This window comes from Setaria viridis, chromosome 5, assembly GCF_005286985.2.
Source record: "Setaria viridis chromosome 5, Setaria_viridis_v4.0, whole genome shotgun sequence".
NCBI classification, from domain to species: Eukaryota; Viridiplantae; Streptophyta; class Magnoliopsida; order Poales; family Poaceae; genus Setaria; species Setaria viridis.
In genome coordinates, this window is record NC_048267.2 from 6,849,426 (window position 1) to 6,864,804 (window position 15,379).

Genomic DNA, 15,379 nt, shown 5'->3' on the forward strand with positions numbered 1-15,379 from the left:
TTGAACCTTTTGGAAATGTTTCCTCCATGTTTATCCCTCTCTTATAATACATATGTGTGTTTTCTTGCTATGCTTCCATTTGCTCCATTGAAAACTTTATTACACTCTCAATTCTTGTAGTATTGCAAACTACCATGGACGCTGAAGCTGGACTGTTGTTTTCCATTTGTCTAAAAAAACTGTTTTGAAAAGGTCTTCATTGAACCAGATCTTAAGATAGGGTTCGCGATCTAGTTTCACCAAACTTCATCTTCCTACTTCTTTTTTGGAAACCTTCTTTTCTAAACTTTTAGGGGCCCCTTTAGAACAAAGGATTAGTGGAGGAAGGAATTTTGTAGGATATGGTTCCTATAGCAAATTTTCCTATGTATCCTTTTGGAACAAAGGATTGGACATCCAACAAGAATTCTACAAATTCCTATAGATGCCTCAATCTATGGAAAATTTAGGAGGAAATCTAACATGAAGTCCAATCTCTTGGAAACTTTTCTTTATGTCATTTTAGCATTTCTAAATTCATAACTTTCATTATGTATCTGGACATAGTGTATTATAGGTGCAAAAAAAACTATGAATGTAGAAATGCTAAAATAACCTACAATTAGGGATGGAGGGAGTAATTGACAACAAACTCGAATCCTACATCTTTCCTATTATCACTACATTTTAATAATCCTGCGCTATCCAAAGGAGGCCTGAGGGGAACCGTTTCTTATTTCTGTTTTTAGGGGAACTTCTTTTTCCTTTCTTTTGGTGTGTGCTGAGCCAAGGGAACTTCTTAATTCTGTACAGTGATATATGATTGAAGCAGCCCAGAAGACCTTTTGGGCTGCCGTGTGTATTAGTGGGCTTTCGGCGCATCAAATCAGCAGAGCGGCTTAGGGCTCGGCCCATACCAAACGATCGTTGCAATTGCAACCCCGGCCAAAATAGTATCTTTTGTTTATCAGAACTGCTTATGCCTCCCACTTCTTTTTGACTTGTTACAGTGGAGAACCACTTTCTGACTACGCATATCTTCTTTACGAAAAGCAAGAGCACCATATGGTATGCATGTTCCATTTGGATCCGTTCACTTACCAGTCCCTGATGTTTATGTACGTGACATTGTAGCAATCAGCAAGAGTTTATCCGCGCAAAGACAAATGTAGGAGAAGATAAAGATTACTACCAAATCCATCTCTTTTTTTTCTAGTAGGAAATCCTTTATTAAAACCTTTTTTGGGCACTAAGCAGTCAAATCTGTCCCGAATAAGTAGTTCTTTTTTACCAAACATCGAATAAACATTGAAGCCCCTAGGATATGGTGTGATGATACGTGTTGCATGTGTTTTTCCTAAAAAAGTATGTCTTGATTCATAAAGTGCATTCCTTGGCAGCCAAATGATATTTGGCTAAAAGATCTTTGATATGTTTGGAATGTGAATTAGTGCATTATCTTTTATATCGGCAAACAAAACGCGGACGAAGATAAGTTTGCAAGAGAGCTTTTCTGGATGACATAGGATCCACAAAAGCACATGTATTTAGAAAAAAAGGAAGACAACGACGGATGATGTGGTTATCCAGAAACATTGAGGCAAACCACGTTACCAACACTACTAGCATGGCGTTTTAACTTGGTTTTGCTAGCTCTCATACATCATCCTGTGCCTTTGTCATACTGTCATGTGTGATCCGATCCAAGGCCCCGTAAAGCAGAAAAACGGGTGGAAAAGCAAAGCGAAAGCACGACGCCAAAGCGTTGCTTGTCTCCATCTTTACCACCTCAGCGCTTTTGCTTTCCATGCAATGCACGGGCGGCGTGTCGCGAACGCCTATGAATACTGGTACATCCCATGACCCGTCGCGGTCACTCTACTATACCTGTCTACACTCTAGATGTGGGTGTCTTATTTGTTTATTTATTTATTTATTATCTATGTATATAAAATATATATGTGCCTTTACAATAGCATCATCTCTGCTCTCTGACCTCTTTTTACATACAGTGCTACCAGATGAGGCTAAGTGCCATGCATATTCTCATGTCTACGCAAATGCAACTTTATCTTTGGCCGATCGCTACATACCATCAACAAAAGAAGATGCATGCAAAAAAGAAAAAGAAAAAGAAAGAGGAACCGGAAGATTTGTTCACTGTCAGTGTGCAGGGTAGAAGAGTGGTGAAGGGTCTCTCTGCATCTTCCCCTCCAGGTCGACGCGCACCCTGTTCATCTTCTCCTCGCACCAGTGCAGCTGCTGGTCGGTGATCTCCGGCATGCGCAGCACCCGCGCCACCACCTTGAGGTCGATCAGCCCCAGCAGGATGGAGAGCTCCTCCTCCTCCCGCAGCCTCGTCCTCTTCAGGCACCGTCGCGGCCGCGTCAGGTCCTTGAGCCGGCTCTTCTTCTGAAGAATCGTACATGTGCAACCAAGAACGATAAAAATTTGATTGAAATTTGCTTTGAACATGCATGGATTGGTTTTGGCCAGCAATACTGTAATTAATGTATGCAGATGATTACTACTCACTCTCTTGTTGGCTTTCTTGAGGGTGATGACGAGAGTCTGGTCCACGGCGCTCGACCGCCTCTTCACCATCTCCCTGAACATCTCGTAGTGGCTCCTCTTGTCGGCGCGTAGGAACGTCATGAACGTCCTGATCGACTCCTCCAGTATCAGCAGGAACTGCACCGCCGATATCAGGTCGTCCTTCTCGTCATCCTCATCTGCACACATCGATCGATCGATCGATCGATCACAGTTATCGTCAGTAGCCGTTTCTGAACAATCGATCAAACACTGAAAGATACAATGTATAACCTCTGAACTCGGGCACCAGGAGCAGCTTGGGCGTGGAGTTCTTCATCCGGGCGTACACCTCGGGGCGGCGGCCGTGCTCGTAGGGCTCGTTCTCGATGAAGCGGTGGAGCAGGACCTGGAACTGCTGGAACTCCTGCGCGACGCGCGCCGGGCAGCACCGCGCCGCGATGTTGCCGTCGCCGCCGTTGAGCCGCCGGAAGCTGGTGTAGTTCCAATTGAGGGCCTCCCAGGTGAGGCACACCTGCGCCACGTACGCGCGCTCCAGGTCAGGGTACGGGTCCCGCAGCCCGATCGGGGCGCTCGGCTTCGGCGCCAGCTTCTGCACGATCCGCTCCGACATGGAACGGGGCTGGTACTTGATCGACCTGAACGACTCTGCAGGAGGAACAAATGATTGATAAATCACATCAGCATTGATGCAAAGCATGCTTCGAGTATTGCAATACATTAAAGCAAACTGTTTTAGTAGTAGTACAGTAGTTAGGATTGTAGGATACTAGGATTAGACTGTGTGTGTCACGAAATGTGTTAATATAATGTTCTTGACTGAGCCCACATGTCGTCATGTCGACAAAAGCGTTGCTGATTACAGGAATTGCGCGTCATTTAAGCTTTTGACAAGAAAATTAGTCTAAGGCAATGAGTGGTAATGATACCCTGAGAATGTTTAGTACTAGTATTGATCTAGTATGAACAAATCAAATCAATTTGCTAACTTTTCTAGAGATAAAGAAAAAAAGAACAGTTTTTTCTTAAGAAAAAGAAATAATGCTTCTCTACCTGTTTCGGTGAGCTTCTGTGCGCCGACCCGGTGGAAGTAGACCATGTCCTCGTCGTACTTGCGGAAGAGCGTGTAAGACTCCCACCGCGCGGAGCTCCGGCGGGACGACGACGAGAAGGGGTACTCCGTCTCCGAGTCCTTGGTCACCGTCGAGCTCTGCCACTCCACCGAGCTCTTAGACGTCGACTCGCTCGTCAGCGTCGACGCGCCGAACCGGCTGCTGTCCCCGTTCCTGTCCTTGTCGTCGTCCTGCTGCAGCCGCGCCGCTCCTCCTCCTCCTCCTCCTTTTCCTCCTCCTCCGCCGGCCACCACGCCCTCCAGCAGGAGCTTCCTGGTGTCGGCCACCGCGCGGCTGTTCACGAACAGCTTGACGTCATGCTGCCCTTCAGAAACGCAATTCGCCTGCTGATGGTCATCCTCGGCCGCATGCTCGTCACGGCCGTCGTCATCGCCGGTGTCGCGGGGAGCGTCGTCTTCTCTGCCGCTTTCCTTCTTCCCTGCAACCAGGTAATCAGTGGCACACGGAATGTCAGACGTCATCAACCTGAAACGAATAAAGATCAGAATAAGAAGCAGAGTATCAAGGATATTACCTTCAATGGAGACGTTCTCCGGTGATGTGACGAATTGAACATCATTCCGCTGTTCCGGGACCGTCGGTACATCGACGGCGGCGATGCTCTTGACCTCCTCCTGCACCTGCCGCTTCGGCACAGCCGCCTCAGCGTCGACACGGTGGTCCTGGCTGCGCGGCGAGATGCGGGCAGATTCCTCCTCCATGGGAAAGGTGCTCTCCACCTGCTGCAAGCAACGTGCAGCGGCAGTGGGAGTGTACAGGTGATCCCTTCCTTCGTCGCCAAGCAGCAGGGCGGTGTCCTCGAACACGGCCTCGTCGAACCAGAACAGCGTGTCCGCTCGCGGCCCTCCGACGATGTCCGCGGCGGCGACGTCGTCCTCTGCGTCGGCTGCCGCCTCCGCACGGTGGTCGTCGTCGCAGCCATGGTACCAACTACCATACGCGTCCATACAAAGAAATTAACAAAAATGTCAGCGCCTGATGCATACGCACATGTCAGAGATCTCTGAAATGGTGATCGTGCAGGTGCAGCCAGTTACCTTGTCTGGTCCTTGGCGGCGGCAGCCCTGAGGTGCAGGCGCGCGAAGAGCTTGGCGAGGAGGACGAGGAGGAGGTAGCCGAGGAGCAAGAGGAGGTTGAGCGACGAGAGGGCGCGGAGGAGGAGAGGCGGCGGCACCCGCGGCGTCACGCCATCGCCGCCGGGCGAAGCGGCAGCGGCACCAATCCGCTGCATCAGGTGCAGGCCGGCGAGGCCATGAGGAGCAGCCTGCGTGCCAAGCACTTGCTGCAGCACCGCCACAGGGGAGCACCAGAAGCTGCCGCTCGCATTGCGCATCTACCGAGGATTCTTCTAGAGAGGCGCTGGGGTCAGGAAGCTCTGGTTCTGGCTAAAGAGACGGATCGGACACGGAGCCCAACCGGCGATGTCGCACACGCAGGCGACGAGCCGCTCCCGCGTGCTCTGTTCGAGAAGAAAGGTGGCGGTGCGAGATGACGATGGAGAGAGATTATCGATGGGCTCTCGCTGGCTAGCAAATGGTTTCGACGGGGGAACACAAAGCTTATAGTGTTCGATAAAGCTGGAGGCGAAAGGGAGGGAGATGGGCATGGCGCATGCATGGGCCCCAATGTGATATAAAGACGAGAAAATGACGTGAGAAAAGCCGGAAGGAAGCGATCTTCTTCTTCTTAGTATAGAAAAGCGAGATCCGGTAAACTATTTGGGTGATGAGAGAGGTGGTGATGGAGGGCAGCAGCCAGCAGACAGGCCCTGGGTCAAGTGACTTGCATTATGAGGTAAGCCCATATGCGATATGCGTTTCATCGCCTGGGGTTTTGGTATAATGCGATCATGATCGACATCTGCGCGCTTTGATTGATTATTATGCCACCAGCATCTATCTTTTGTCTTTGGTTTCGTTTGGTGTGTATAATGTAACCAGGTGCTTGCAGGCTTGGAGGTCAAAGAACAAATCTAGCACGGTGCCCATTTCAGGAAGCAGAGCTAGCCATCCTAGGAACCTGGCGCATGGGGGGTATCTTGGTCATGTTGGTCCCATGCCAAGGAGAGGGGAAGCTTTGCCTTACTGAAATCTAGCAGCTTCCATAACCACTGCGTGTGTCTATTAGAAGTTGAAATAAATTTCATCCCTTAATTTGGACTTTTTTCTTATATGGAAAAGTTTCAATTACCCCCAAATTCTGGATACCCCTAAACTATTTCTTGGTTCAATTTACCCCCTAAACTATACCATTTGGTTCAATTTATCCCCTAACACAATTTATCTTTTTTGTTTCTCCATGCACATGTGGAGTTTTAAGTTAAAATTTCGGAATATGATAGCATATATCGTAACACATTTTTACAAAAATCCATCATGAATTTTTTATCACTATTTTGATAGGTTTTGACATTTAATAATAAATTAATTATTGGGATACAAAATTATACAAAAATAAAATGAAAATCCATAATATATTTTTTCTTACATGCATCATCGTGTCTACTACTATTCTGCCAAATTTTAAATTGAAATTCAACTTGTGTATGAAGGAAAAAAAATCAAATTACGTTAAGGGTAAATTGAACTAAATACCATAATTTAGGAGGTATATTGAAAAAAATACTTTAAGGGATTATTTAGACTTTGGCTATACTCGAAGTATTTCAATTTTTTCCTAAGCAAAATCAGGGTCAACCTAGTCAAAGAAGAATATAAATGGTATCAATACTTGGAAGACCTTTTGCGATAGTTGGACTTTTCCCCCTGCAAATTCATAAGAAGAGGGCCTATGGATCCTAGGTATAGCCTAACATGTGGACGGCCCAGCCCACTGTCGTATAGATCCATGCAGCGTCAGCTATAAAGAGGGAAAGGCAAATCTCGGCCATTATTGGGCCCAATTGTTGGTTTTAGGCCTAACTAGTCAAATATTTATGTGGGCCGGGGCTTCAGTTTGCCCGCACGTCGTGTTTTTTTTTTTTTTGGTAAGCTCTGACTGAAGTCTGCTGAACCCTGTGGGCTGTGGCCTGTGCGATCAAAGATGCCTTCAGCAAATCAGCAACTACCGTGTTGTTGAACAGCCAAAGGGAAACACGCTGGAGCTGGCACCGTGAATGTCGAACACATGTAAGCATATGCATGCGTGCTCTCCTGTTCGCAAACCAGTTCATCTATAGCAGCAGCTAGAGTCTAGAGCTTTCATAGCTCGGTTTCTGACCGTGGTGACAGCCCATGGTCATGGTAAACTTTCCGCCGTAACCAATGGACCATTTGGAATAAAGTAAGCATACAACAAGAAGAAAGTGCCAACACACCCGGTTAAAAAGTTTAGAGTCCCTACTAGAAGGCGTCAGGACCAACCATTTTCTCACCTTTTAAAAACCCAATGGCTAGGAGAATTAAAGTTAGATTACACCCAACTCTGCTAACCACAATGCAGCCTCGATGAGATGAGATGCAGATTGCAAACAGCACACAAGTTTAGAACAACTTGTCCCTAAAAGAAGAGCTTATGGCAAGTGCCTTGGAATCCTTTTCGGTCCACACATACAATTGGTGCCCAATTGCTCGCCATTGGTACATTCCCAAGCTAGGTGCAATGCATATGCATCTAGCGATCACATGACCTGGGCCAGGAATCTGCCCTTTAGACTGGGAGATTCGTGCGCGATGAGTCCCATAAAATGTGGAGGACAAAGTTTTGTCTGATGAGTACATTTTCTAATTCAGCTCTGCTGCTGCTTGGGATAGAGAAAAATATGAATGGCAAAATTTATCAGATAAACCATTTTTAAGGTTTCATTAGCTCAATGTTACTGCAACTCTATCGATTAATTGTGAATATGTCATTTTGAATAATTTTGGACCAAATCGCCCTTGCTGTCCTCTTCCCCTTTCCCCCTCAAATGCATGCACACAAAATGAGGGTAATTTGGTAAAAAAAATTACATAGTGGCATGTCCAAGAAAAAGAAATCACGATGACATATTTTGGGACTTTGAAAGTTGTAATATCATATTTCAAAATGAGTGAAACTGTAGTGGTACGGATCTAATTACTCCTATTTTTTAAGCTTCGACCTGTAGAACACAGAAGTTTCATGTGTAATACGACTCTTATATATAGGATTTTTTATATATAAAATCAAGTCTCGTCCTAATAAAAACGTAAAAGAAATCCATATAGATGCACTGCATATGAATATTTCACAGCAAATAACTAACTCAATATTTACTTGAATTGGGAAAATTTCCACTTTCTAATTAATAAGCATAAATAAACCTTAGTAGCCAGCTATTATTTATACCATCATCTTGGGCGTGCCTTTGCCGAATATGCAGCTCATCGATTGGTTTAATATTTCAATTCGGTCGAGCCAGCAATGTGTTTAAGGCACGGTCCAAATCGACAAGCTTGACCAAAAACAATTTGATATAGGCTAAACCATTTGAAATATTCTCTGCAAGGCAATGTTTAGTGAATCTCCGACCTCAGGGGTGTTTGGAGGTAATAAATAGAGTTTATCCATATATATCCGGTATGGACAAACTCTATTCATTACCTCCAAACACTCTATTTATATTCAATTTGAATCTTGAAATGAATATTATGGGTAGTTTTTAGACGACCTTGATCTAAACTACTCTCAAATTATTTTGGTCAAGCTTATCGATTTGAACCGTGCCTCGAACACACTGCCAGCTCGATCGAATCGATCAAAAGATTAAGCCGATCGAGGGGAGCTGCATATGCTGCCATGCCATGACGCCCCAGACCCCGTGGAGACCACGCGCCCTCGCTAATCTAATCAGCGACGGTAAAGAATCACCAAGTGGGTTGCTAAAACCAGAGTACCGCCCGGGCGGGAGCGCCGGGTGCAATGCACGAAGCTCCGGGGGCTCCCTAATCAAATGCCATATTGCCATATTGGTCAGGCTTATGTCATGGCTTAGCTAGCAATTGCCATCCACTAGACGTGTGTACGTAGAGCGAGTCAGTCACATTCTCGATCCAGCTCTAGATTCTCGAGCGGTTGCAGGTTTGCGCACTGTGCATGGTTTGCTTTAAATAAACTTGGGTCTAGAAGTCTTTGATTTAATTATCTGATGGTTCCTCTCTTTGTGCTCCCACATTTTATATGTCGCATTGCAATACAGATGTGTCGAGCTAGGTCATTTTTTATTTATATATTTTCAGTAAGTTTTGCTATCTATGGTCCGGTCTATAAATGAATGAGAACATATCCAGTCTTGGGAACATATACAGAACTACCAAAAAAAAATATATCTACAGTTTCAGAGTACTATACAAACACTTAATCAAAGGAAGATTATGAGAAATTTATGCAGAATTGAAGCCTAGATATATAGTTGACCATAAGCCTAGCTTGTTCTAGTACTTGTTAACTGGAAATATATGTAGGACCATAAACTCTAGCCCCAAACCATGGGCTAGTTTGTCCAGTCATACAGGTTACGTGAATTGACTGTTTTCAAAGCAACTTTGGGATGCAAATGGATGTGAAATGTTGTGGGAGAGAAATCCCAGTTTGTTATGTTTATTCTCCCTATGCCTTTCCGTACTGGTTTTCTCCAAAAAGAAATAATGTTAGCCTTATGCAGGACTTAGGACTCGTGCTTAAGAAAAACCTAAACTAGTCAATTCTAATCAAACCGACAGCTGCAAGCAAACTTTGAATACGTTACCAAATTAATTTAATCGTTAATAGCATTTTACAGTGTTTTTCTTATCTATGAATACCACGACTGTATGTGTAACATGTAGCATTGGATCCTCAAAACTCTAAACTCGACTATCCATGAAAGAGATGTTTGTGCTTTCTGAATTTTTTTTTTTTTGCGAGTGTTTGCTTTCGAAGTTCCTTCCTCTATACGGTATAAATTTCCTATTTATGCATAACATGATGGGTGTACGTACCTTTAAATCTTAAATCTATATGGATGCTTTGTGATCTAATGTGCACATCTTCTCTATATTTTTTAGATAAAAGAGCATTCAGGGTGTTTTGCATCATACAGTGTATTTGGCCCCTGTTATGTATTACATCATCATATTATGTCATGCTGCAATGGAGAAAGCAAAAAAATAAAGAGACTACACGTGTCATCAACCACATTGCCTATGATTAGACCGCAATCCATTCTTAATGTGAAAAGCTCCATGGCCACCACCTCCACTGCATGGCTCACCTCCGTGATGTTGTGTCCTTTTTACTCTTTCTGCAACAATAACTAAGTACCTTAGCCAGTATGTGTACCCTTAAAAAGTTGCTGTAAAAAGGAGGTTAAACGTAGATTTATTATTAAAAGCAACATTGTTCCAGCATAACCATGTGGCCCAAACAGAGAGCAGCCAACGCCTTCGTTCCAGCCTATTTTGCGTATTGTCCACATTATGATTAGTCTCCAAATTCTACTATATGTACATAATATAACATATAATACGTTTATTAAAAATATTAAGTAGATTATTATATATATTATGCAAGGGTATTTTTGGAAAAATAGTGCCCATTGTTTTCCACATTTCTATTGATCTAAATAATCATAAGGGTCGTATTGGTGGAAGTTTAACAAAAGTTATGATTATATGTGTCAAGGATGACGCTCACATTTAAAAGAAAAATCAGTAGCAGCTAAGATATACATTCAAACTGTGTATCTGTTTCCACAATCCTTTGTATAATATTTATATCTAAATTATTATTTTTTAATCCTTGTCTCAAGGAGTAGTCGCAAGTTTGCTAGCTAGATAGCCACTGTGTTTAAACCCGGTAACCTACCGAGGGGGGTGCCCGAGGTAGTGTTTTGGTTGATGGGGCTCGTCGAGATCAGGAACTCGAAGGTAAACGCAGACACACGGTTTAGACAGGTTCGGGCTGCTGAATAGCGTAATACCCTACGTCCTGTGTGTTGGTTGGATTGAATTGCTTTGGAGGGGGTCCATGCCTCGCCTTATATAGTCGGGGGCAGGGTTACAGGTCGGTTGATTTACAAGAATACTAGTCGGATACGACTAGAGGAGTTCTACTCTTATTACAGCGAGTACTTTCCTAATCTTCGACTAGATCCTATCTTTCCATGTAGACTACACCGCCCTGCGTCATGGTCTCCATATCAGATGCGTCTCGGTGTCCAGCCCCATATTTGGGACTGTCCAAATCTCATGGCGGGCCCATAGATGTATATACGACAAGCCCCTGAGTACTTTTTAGCCAAATATAGCAGAACTTAGTACTTTTGAAGTCTCCACCGACTACTCTTGATACCCCTCGAGTACTTCATCTGGTTAGATCTTCAAAGGTGCCCAAAATTGCCATAAGGATCGAATGTGCTCAAGCCCTTTTTGAACTTGTAATTTTCATCTTTTTATGTTATATGGAAGTGTGATGAAAGTTGCACTCCATATGGAGTAGCCCCCGAGCCTTAGGTTGAATCGAAGAATCAGGCTGAGGGTCTATCTGTAACTTGCATCACTTTCCCCTTAAAACCCGAAGAAAAAATTATTGCTCTTTGTTTGGAAGATGTACTCCTAAATCTGATCTACCTTCATTGGTGAATAAGTATGCAGACAAGGTACTTCTGAAAACTTCTGCAGAAACAGCTGTTTAAAAACCAGAGAAAAAAATCTGCTATTTTTGGTGCTCAAGTATTCATTAGCACATTAGAGCTCACATTGATTTCCCTTTGAATCTTGTTACTTGCTTCCTCAAGAGTTGCCCTTGTAACCTATCTTACCTGAAATTATACCGCTGTACTATTTTTATGTTCATTGTATAAGTCAATCAAGCCAATACTATACTTCAGCTTGTTTTGATGAGTTGAGATTGGAAGGATTCTTGAATCTGTAACATTGTGTAAGACTGACTGCTAACATAATAGAGGTGAAATTAATTGCTAATTTGACAGATTAAATTTTATTTTGAAACACTCAGAACTCCTATAGTTGAAGGACTATAAGGGACTCCATTAAACTATTTGTGTCTTGTACATATGTAGTTCAAACAGGAGTGCGCAAAAGGAAATCTACCCTGTAATTTAATTAAGCACCAAAATGATATGGAAGGCCTTGAGCTCCAGAACTAGTCTTCTGCAAAGCTCCAGAATTTTGTTGTTTGTCAGCAGGCCTTGAGCTTTGTTCTTGTCACTGGTATGGAAGGCACAATAGTAGACTTGGAGTACTTCATTCAAAAAGATATGTTCCCCGGAAGCATGGTTAACAATGGCAGCAGTAAGAAAATGCACTCACCCATTCTCCAGGGCAAAGAGACCTGTAGTACTTGGCAAGAAAATGCACTCACCCATTCTCCAGGGCAAAGAGACCTGTAGTACTTGGCAAATTTGTCACAGTCGCTAGCATCAACCCCTTTGGCATTCACGCACCTGAATTCCATGAAAGTTGGAGTAAACTGAAATGCCAGAATGCCATGATCATCTCCAAAAGAACAACTGGACTTTTCACAAAGCATAACAGCATAGGAAAGGTAAGGAAAGGCTATAGATGCTAAATGATGAAATGGGTAATACAGACAGGCAGCAACAGTCATGACGAAACACAGTACAATCCTAGGTAATAACACAACAAAAATTGTAGAGGAATAGCAGCCTGGTAAGTTGAACAATCCTTAATGCAACACAGTACTAATACATGGGTTCACAATTATTAGTACAACATAGCAACATGGGTTCACAATTATTAGCACAACACAACCACTTCAATGTAGCCTCAACTAGTAGTACAACACAACAACATGGGATCAATGTTCACAGCAACTAGTAGTACAACACAGCTAGTACACAGCAACTAGTAGCACATTACAACACTAGTTTAAGGGTCTACACTATCGTCTCCGTCGGCACCAATGTTCTTCAGTATCTCTTGTTGTTTCTTTTCATAGTACATGCGGAGGCACGAAGCACACTTGTCAAGATCAATCCCGAGGATGCGCTCTTCCTCGTGTGTTTGTAGTATGTCAGCTTTCTTACGCATGATCCGCAATTTCTCTTCCTCAATTGCTGCCATGTGCTGATTGTGTTGGCGCACCTCATCGTACCTCTGCGACTCGATGGCTGCCATTTGCTCATAGCGAAAGTCTTTCTTCGCATTTTCTTCTTGCCACATTGAAATCTTTTTGTATGGACAGGTCCTACAACTTTGAAACATACTGAGATGAATCTGACGGGGAGGAAGAGGCTGATTTCTTAGCTTGTCTTTTTGTTGCATCCCTCCCCATAGGCCTCTTGCTCCCTGAGCACTGACAAGATGGTGTCTCCAGGTCACGATCGACTGTGAGAATGTGATCGGCTATTGCATCGTCATCTCCAGGTCGTGCCCCTCTAATGTTGAGCTCCATCCACTTAGGCTCGTCCTTCAGCAAATCCCAGCAATGCATGTAAATAAAAGGGTATTCTTCGATGTCTGCAAAGTTAGATAGAGCTAAAGAGGTCTGCAAAAAGGGTACACAATGTTAGAATTATGAAGCAAACTGTAATTGAAACCAAATACCAATAACAGATCATCTCCCTCACCTTATCTGCATCACTCATCCCTCTCGGATTGTCTCAAAGAACATTTGCCATGTGCCCTGCAAATTTACTTGCTTCAGCCTTGATAGTTTCCCAATGACTTTGCAGCGATCTGAAACTTCTCTCAGGAAAGGAACCCCTCTTGTTATTGTACTGGCTTGTAATCCTAGCCCAGAACCCCTCCTTCTTCTGCCCAGTGTTTATAATTGGGTCATAGCTAATTTCCAACCATGATTTCACAAGGAACACATCTTCTTTTGGGGAGAAGTTGGATAACTTGCTGCGACTAGGTCCGACCTTACGTCGTCGACCAGCTGCAACCGATGCTCCTTCCCCATCACCCTGACTCTCTTTCATTACTACTGGCTGAACACTCTCGACCGTTGAAACGACAGGCTGATTTTGAGCATGGGGTGGCATGAACCCTTGGTTCAGAGCTGCGGTCCACCCTCCCTGGAAAAATGGGTACTGCTGAGCAGATGGTTGCAACCCTAGGTTCCACCCTCCATAGAAGCCTGCCATTGGAAGACCCCGGCTGAAACCGGTAATGTCGTCACCAGCTTCATCACAATTATTTTGATTCATCCTACAATAACATGAAGTAAATGGTACAATAAGTATAGCAAAAGAACATCCGAATTCATCTTGCTCTATTTTAAAATATGAAGAAAAGACTGCAAGATTCTAAATACATATGCACCATCAAATATTTTGGCAACATGCTAAGTTTTGGTGTCAATGTGTCTGAACCCTAATTAAATAGCAATGGGTGACTGAACATTGCCCCTGAAATGAATGCGCCTAGTGTTGGTCAGAATGAGTGCAAGATAGAACATTTTGAAATGTGGTTGTTGTATAGCTCTAACTAGCTAGATGCATATATGCCAAGAAGTATGCATGAAAGGCACATGCTGCCCACCACAGGCACACACATATGTGCAAGCATCACACTACAACATATATGCAGTGGAACATAGACGCATAATGAAGACAAAAAAAAAATCTAGAGCAAAGGCCTATTTTGGGCAGCATAAAAACCCTCACATCATTGACATTTTATTTAATGGTGTCCCTAGTAATATTTGATTATACACCTTGACAGTAATGCACATACTTTTCTTTTGCTTCCTCTGTTTGCAATTGAGTGCAATTCAAATATGAGTAGCGGACAATGTTTCTAAGCTCGATTTTACTTGTTGCAGGTTCATTTATGAAGAGCTTTGTTCACAATCCTGCTGGATTACGATTGACATCTACTAGTTGTATAATATAAGAGTGTTGTCATGTATAGTTCTGTGTTGTGACTCAGGAATATATGCATTTTTGCCATGGTTTATGAACTTAAGCACTTCAGGAGTAGAGCCAATATGCATCTTCAGGAGTATGATAGATAGGAGATAGCAAAATGAAAAGGAAAAGAAGCAGAGAGTGGAGCGGCGGTGCCGGGGGCGAGCGCGGCGATGCTGGGGGGCGAGCACGGTGGCTCGCAGGGGATGGCGAGCTGACCACGGCGGGGCCGGTAGGGCCACTACGGCAGGTCGCAGCGGCCACGGTGGGTGAGCGCCTCCGGATCTAGAGGCTGCAGTAGGGATAGGGATTACCTTCTCTGTCGATGGCGAATGGGTGACCGCGCTGTAGAGCTCTCCTCCAAGTCCGTCCGTGCCTGCCTCTCTCTGCGCCGCCGCCGACCGCCAACCCCCTTCACTAACCCGTCCCTGCACTCTCCGGCGGGCGCTGCCTCCTCCTCCCCTCCGTCCCCAATGCCCTCGGATTTGAGGGAGACCGCCGGCTTCTCTTTTTCTAGATGCCATCGGGGAGGACGCGGACACTTCGCACGGCTGCCGCAAGAGGAGCGGCTGCTGCGGTGGAGAGGATAGCGGTGGAGAGCTCACACGCTGGGTTTCCAGTTTCACTGTAGCGAACAGAGGGATTGGGGAGAAGATAGCGGTGCGCAGTGCGTGAGTTTGACTTGTATATTTGCAGTAGGGGGTGTTTTACAGCTGAGCGGTGCGGATAGCCTCAAACCTCTAAGCCTCATCAGTGTATGTGCATCATGAAATTTGTGGTCCAATCCCAAATCACACACAAGTTCAACCAATCTCCCTCCTGGTTGGATAGGGGACAATTGAGTAATTTGGCAGGTCACGGGCCCACATTTGAAATCAGC

At 44.4% G+C, this 15,379-nt stretch overlaps 1 protein-coding gene and 1 pseudogene across 1 annotated transcript; both read right to left on the bottom strand.

Annotated features, from left to right (window-relative positions):
- Nucleotides 1–1,884: 1,884 nt before the first annotated feature.
- LOC117854522 (uncharacterized) lies at nucleotides 1,885–5,216 on the bottom strand. Its single transcript, XM_034736742.2, has 6 exons — nucleotides 4,703–5,216; nucleotides 4,180–4,595; nucleotides 3,586–4,083; nucleotides 2,806–3,180; nucleotides 2,515–2,711; nucleotides 1,885–2,391 (listed from the first exon to the last, which is right to left on the bottom strand). The coding sequence occupies exons 1-6, from the start codon at nucleotides 4,996–4,998 to the stop codon at nucleotides 2,143–2,145; spliced, it is 2,031 nt and encodes a 676-aa protein (XP_034592633.1). The 5' UTR covers nucleotides 4,999–5,216; the 3' UTR covers nucleotides 1,885–2,142.
- Nucleotides 5,217–12,767: 7,551 nt separating this feature from the next.
- Nucleotides 12,768–13,734, bottom strand: LOC140222765 (uncharacterized; annotated as a pseudogene).
- Nucleotides 13,735–15,379: the final 1,645 nt, after the last annotated feature.

Coding starts and splice junctions, on each gene's coding strand:
- LOC117854522 (XM_034736742.2), bottom strand. CDS start 4,998: ATGCGCAATGCGAGCGGCAGCTTCTGGTGCTCCCCTGTGGCGGTGCTG. Junction 4,596..4,702: donor GCCGCCAAGGACCAGACAAG/GTAACTGGCTGC, acceptor CGCGTATGGTAG/TTGGTACCATGGCTGCGACG. Junction 4,084..4,179: donor GGAGAACGTCTCCATTGAAG/GTAATATCCTTG, acceptor ACCTGGTTGCAG/GGAAGAAGGAAAGCGGCAGA.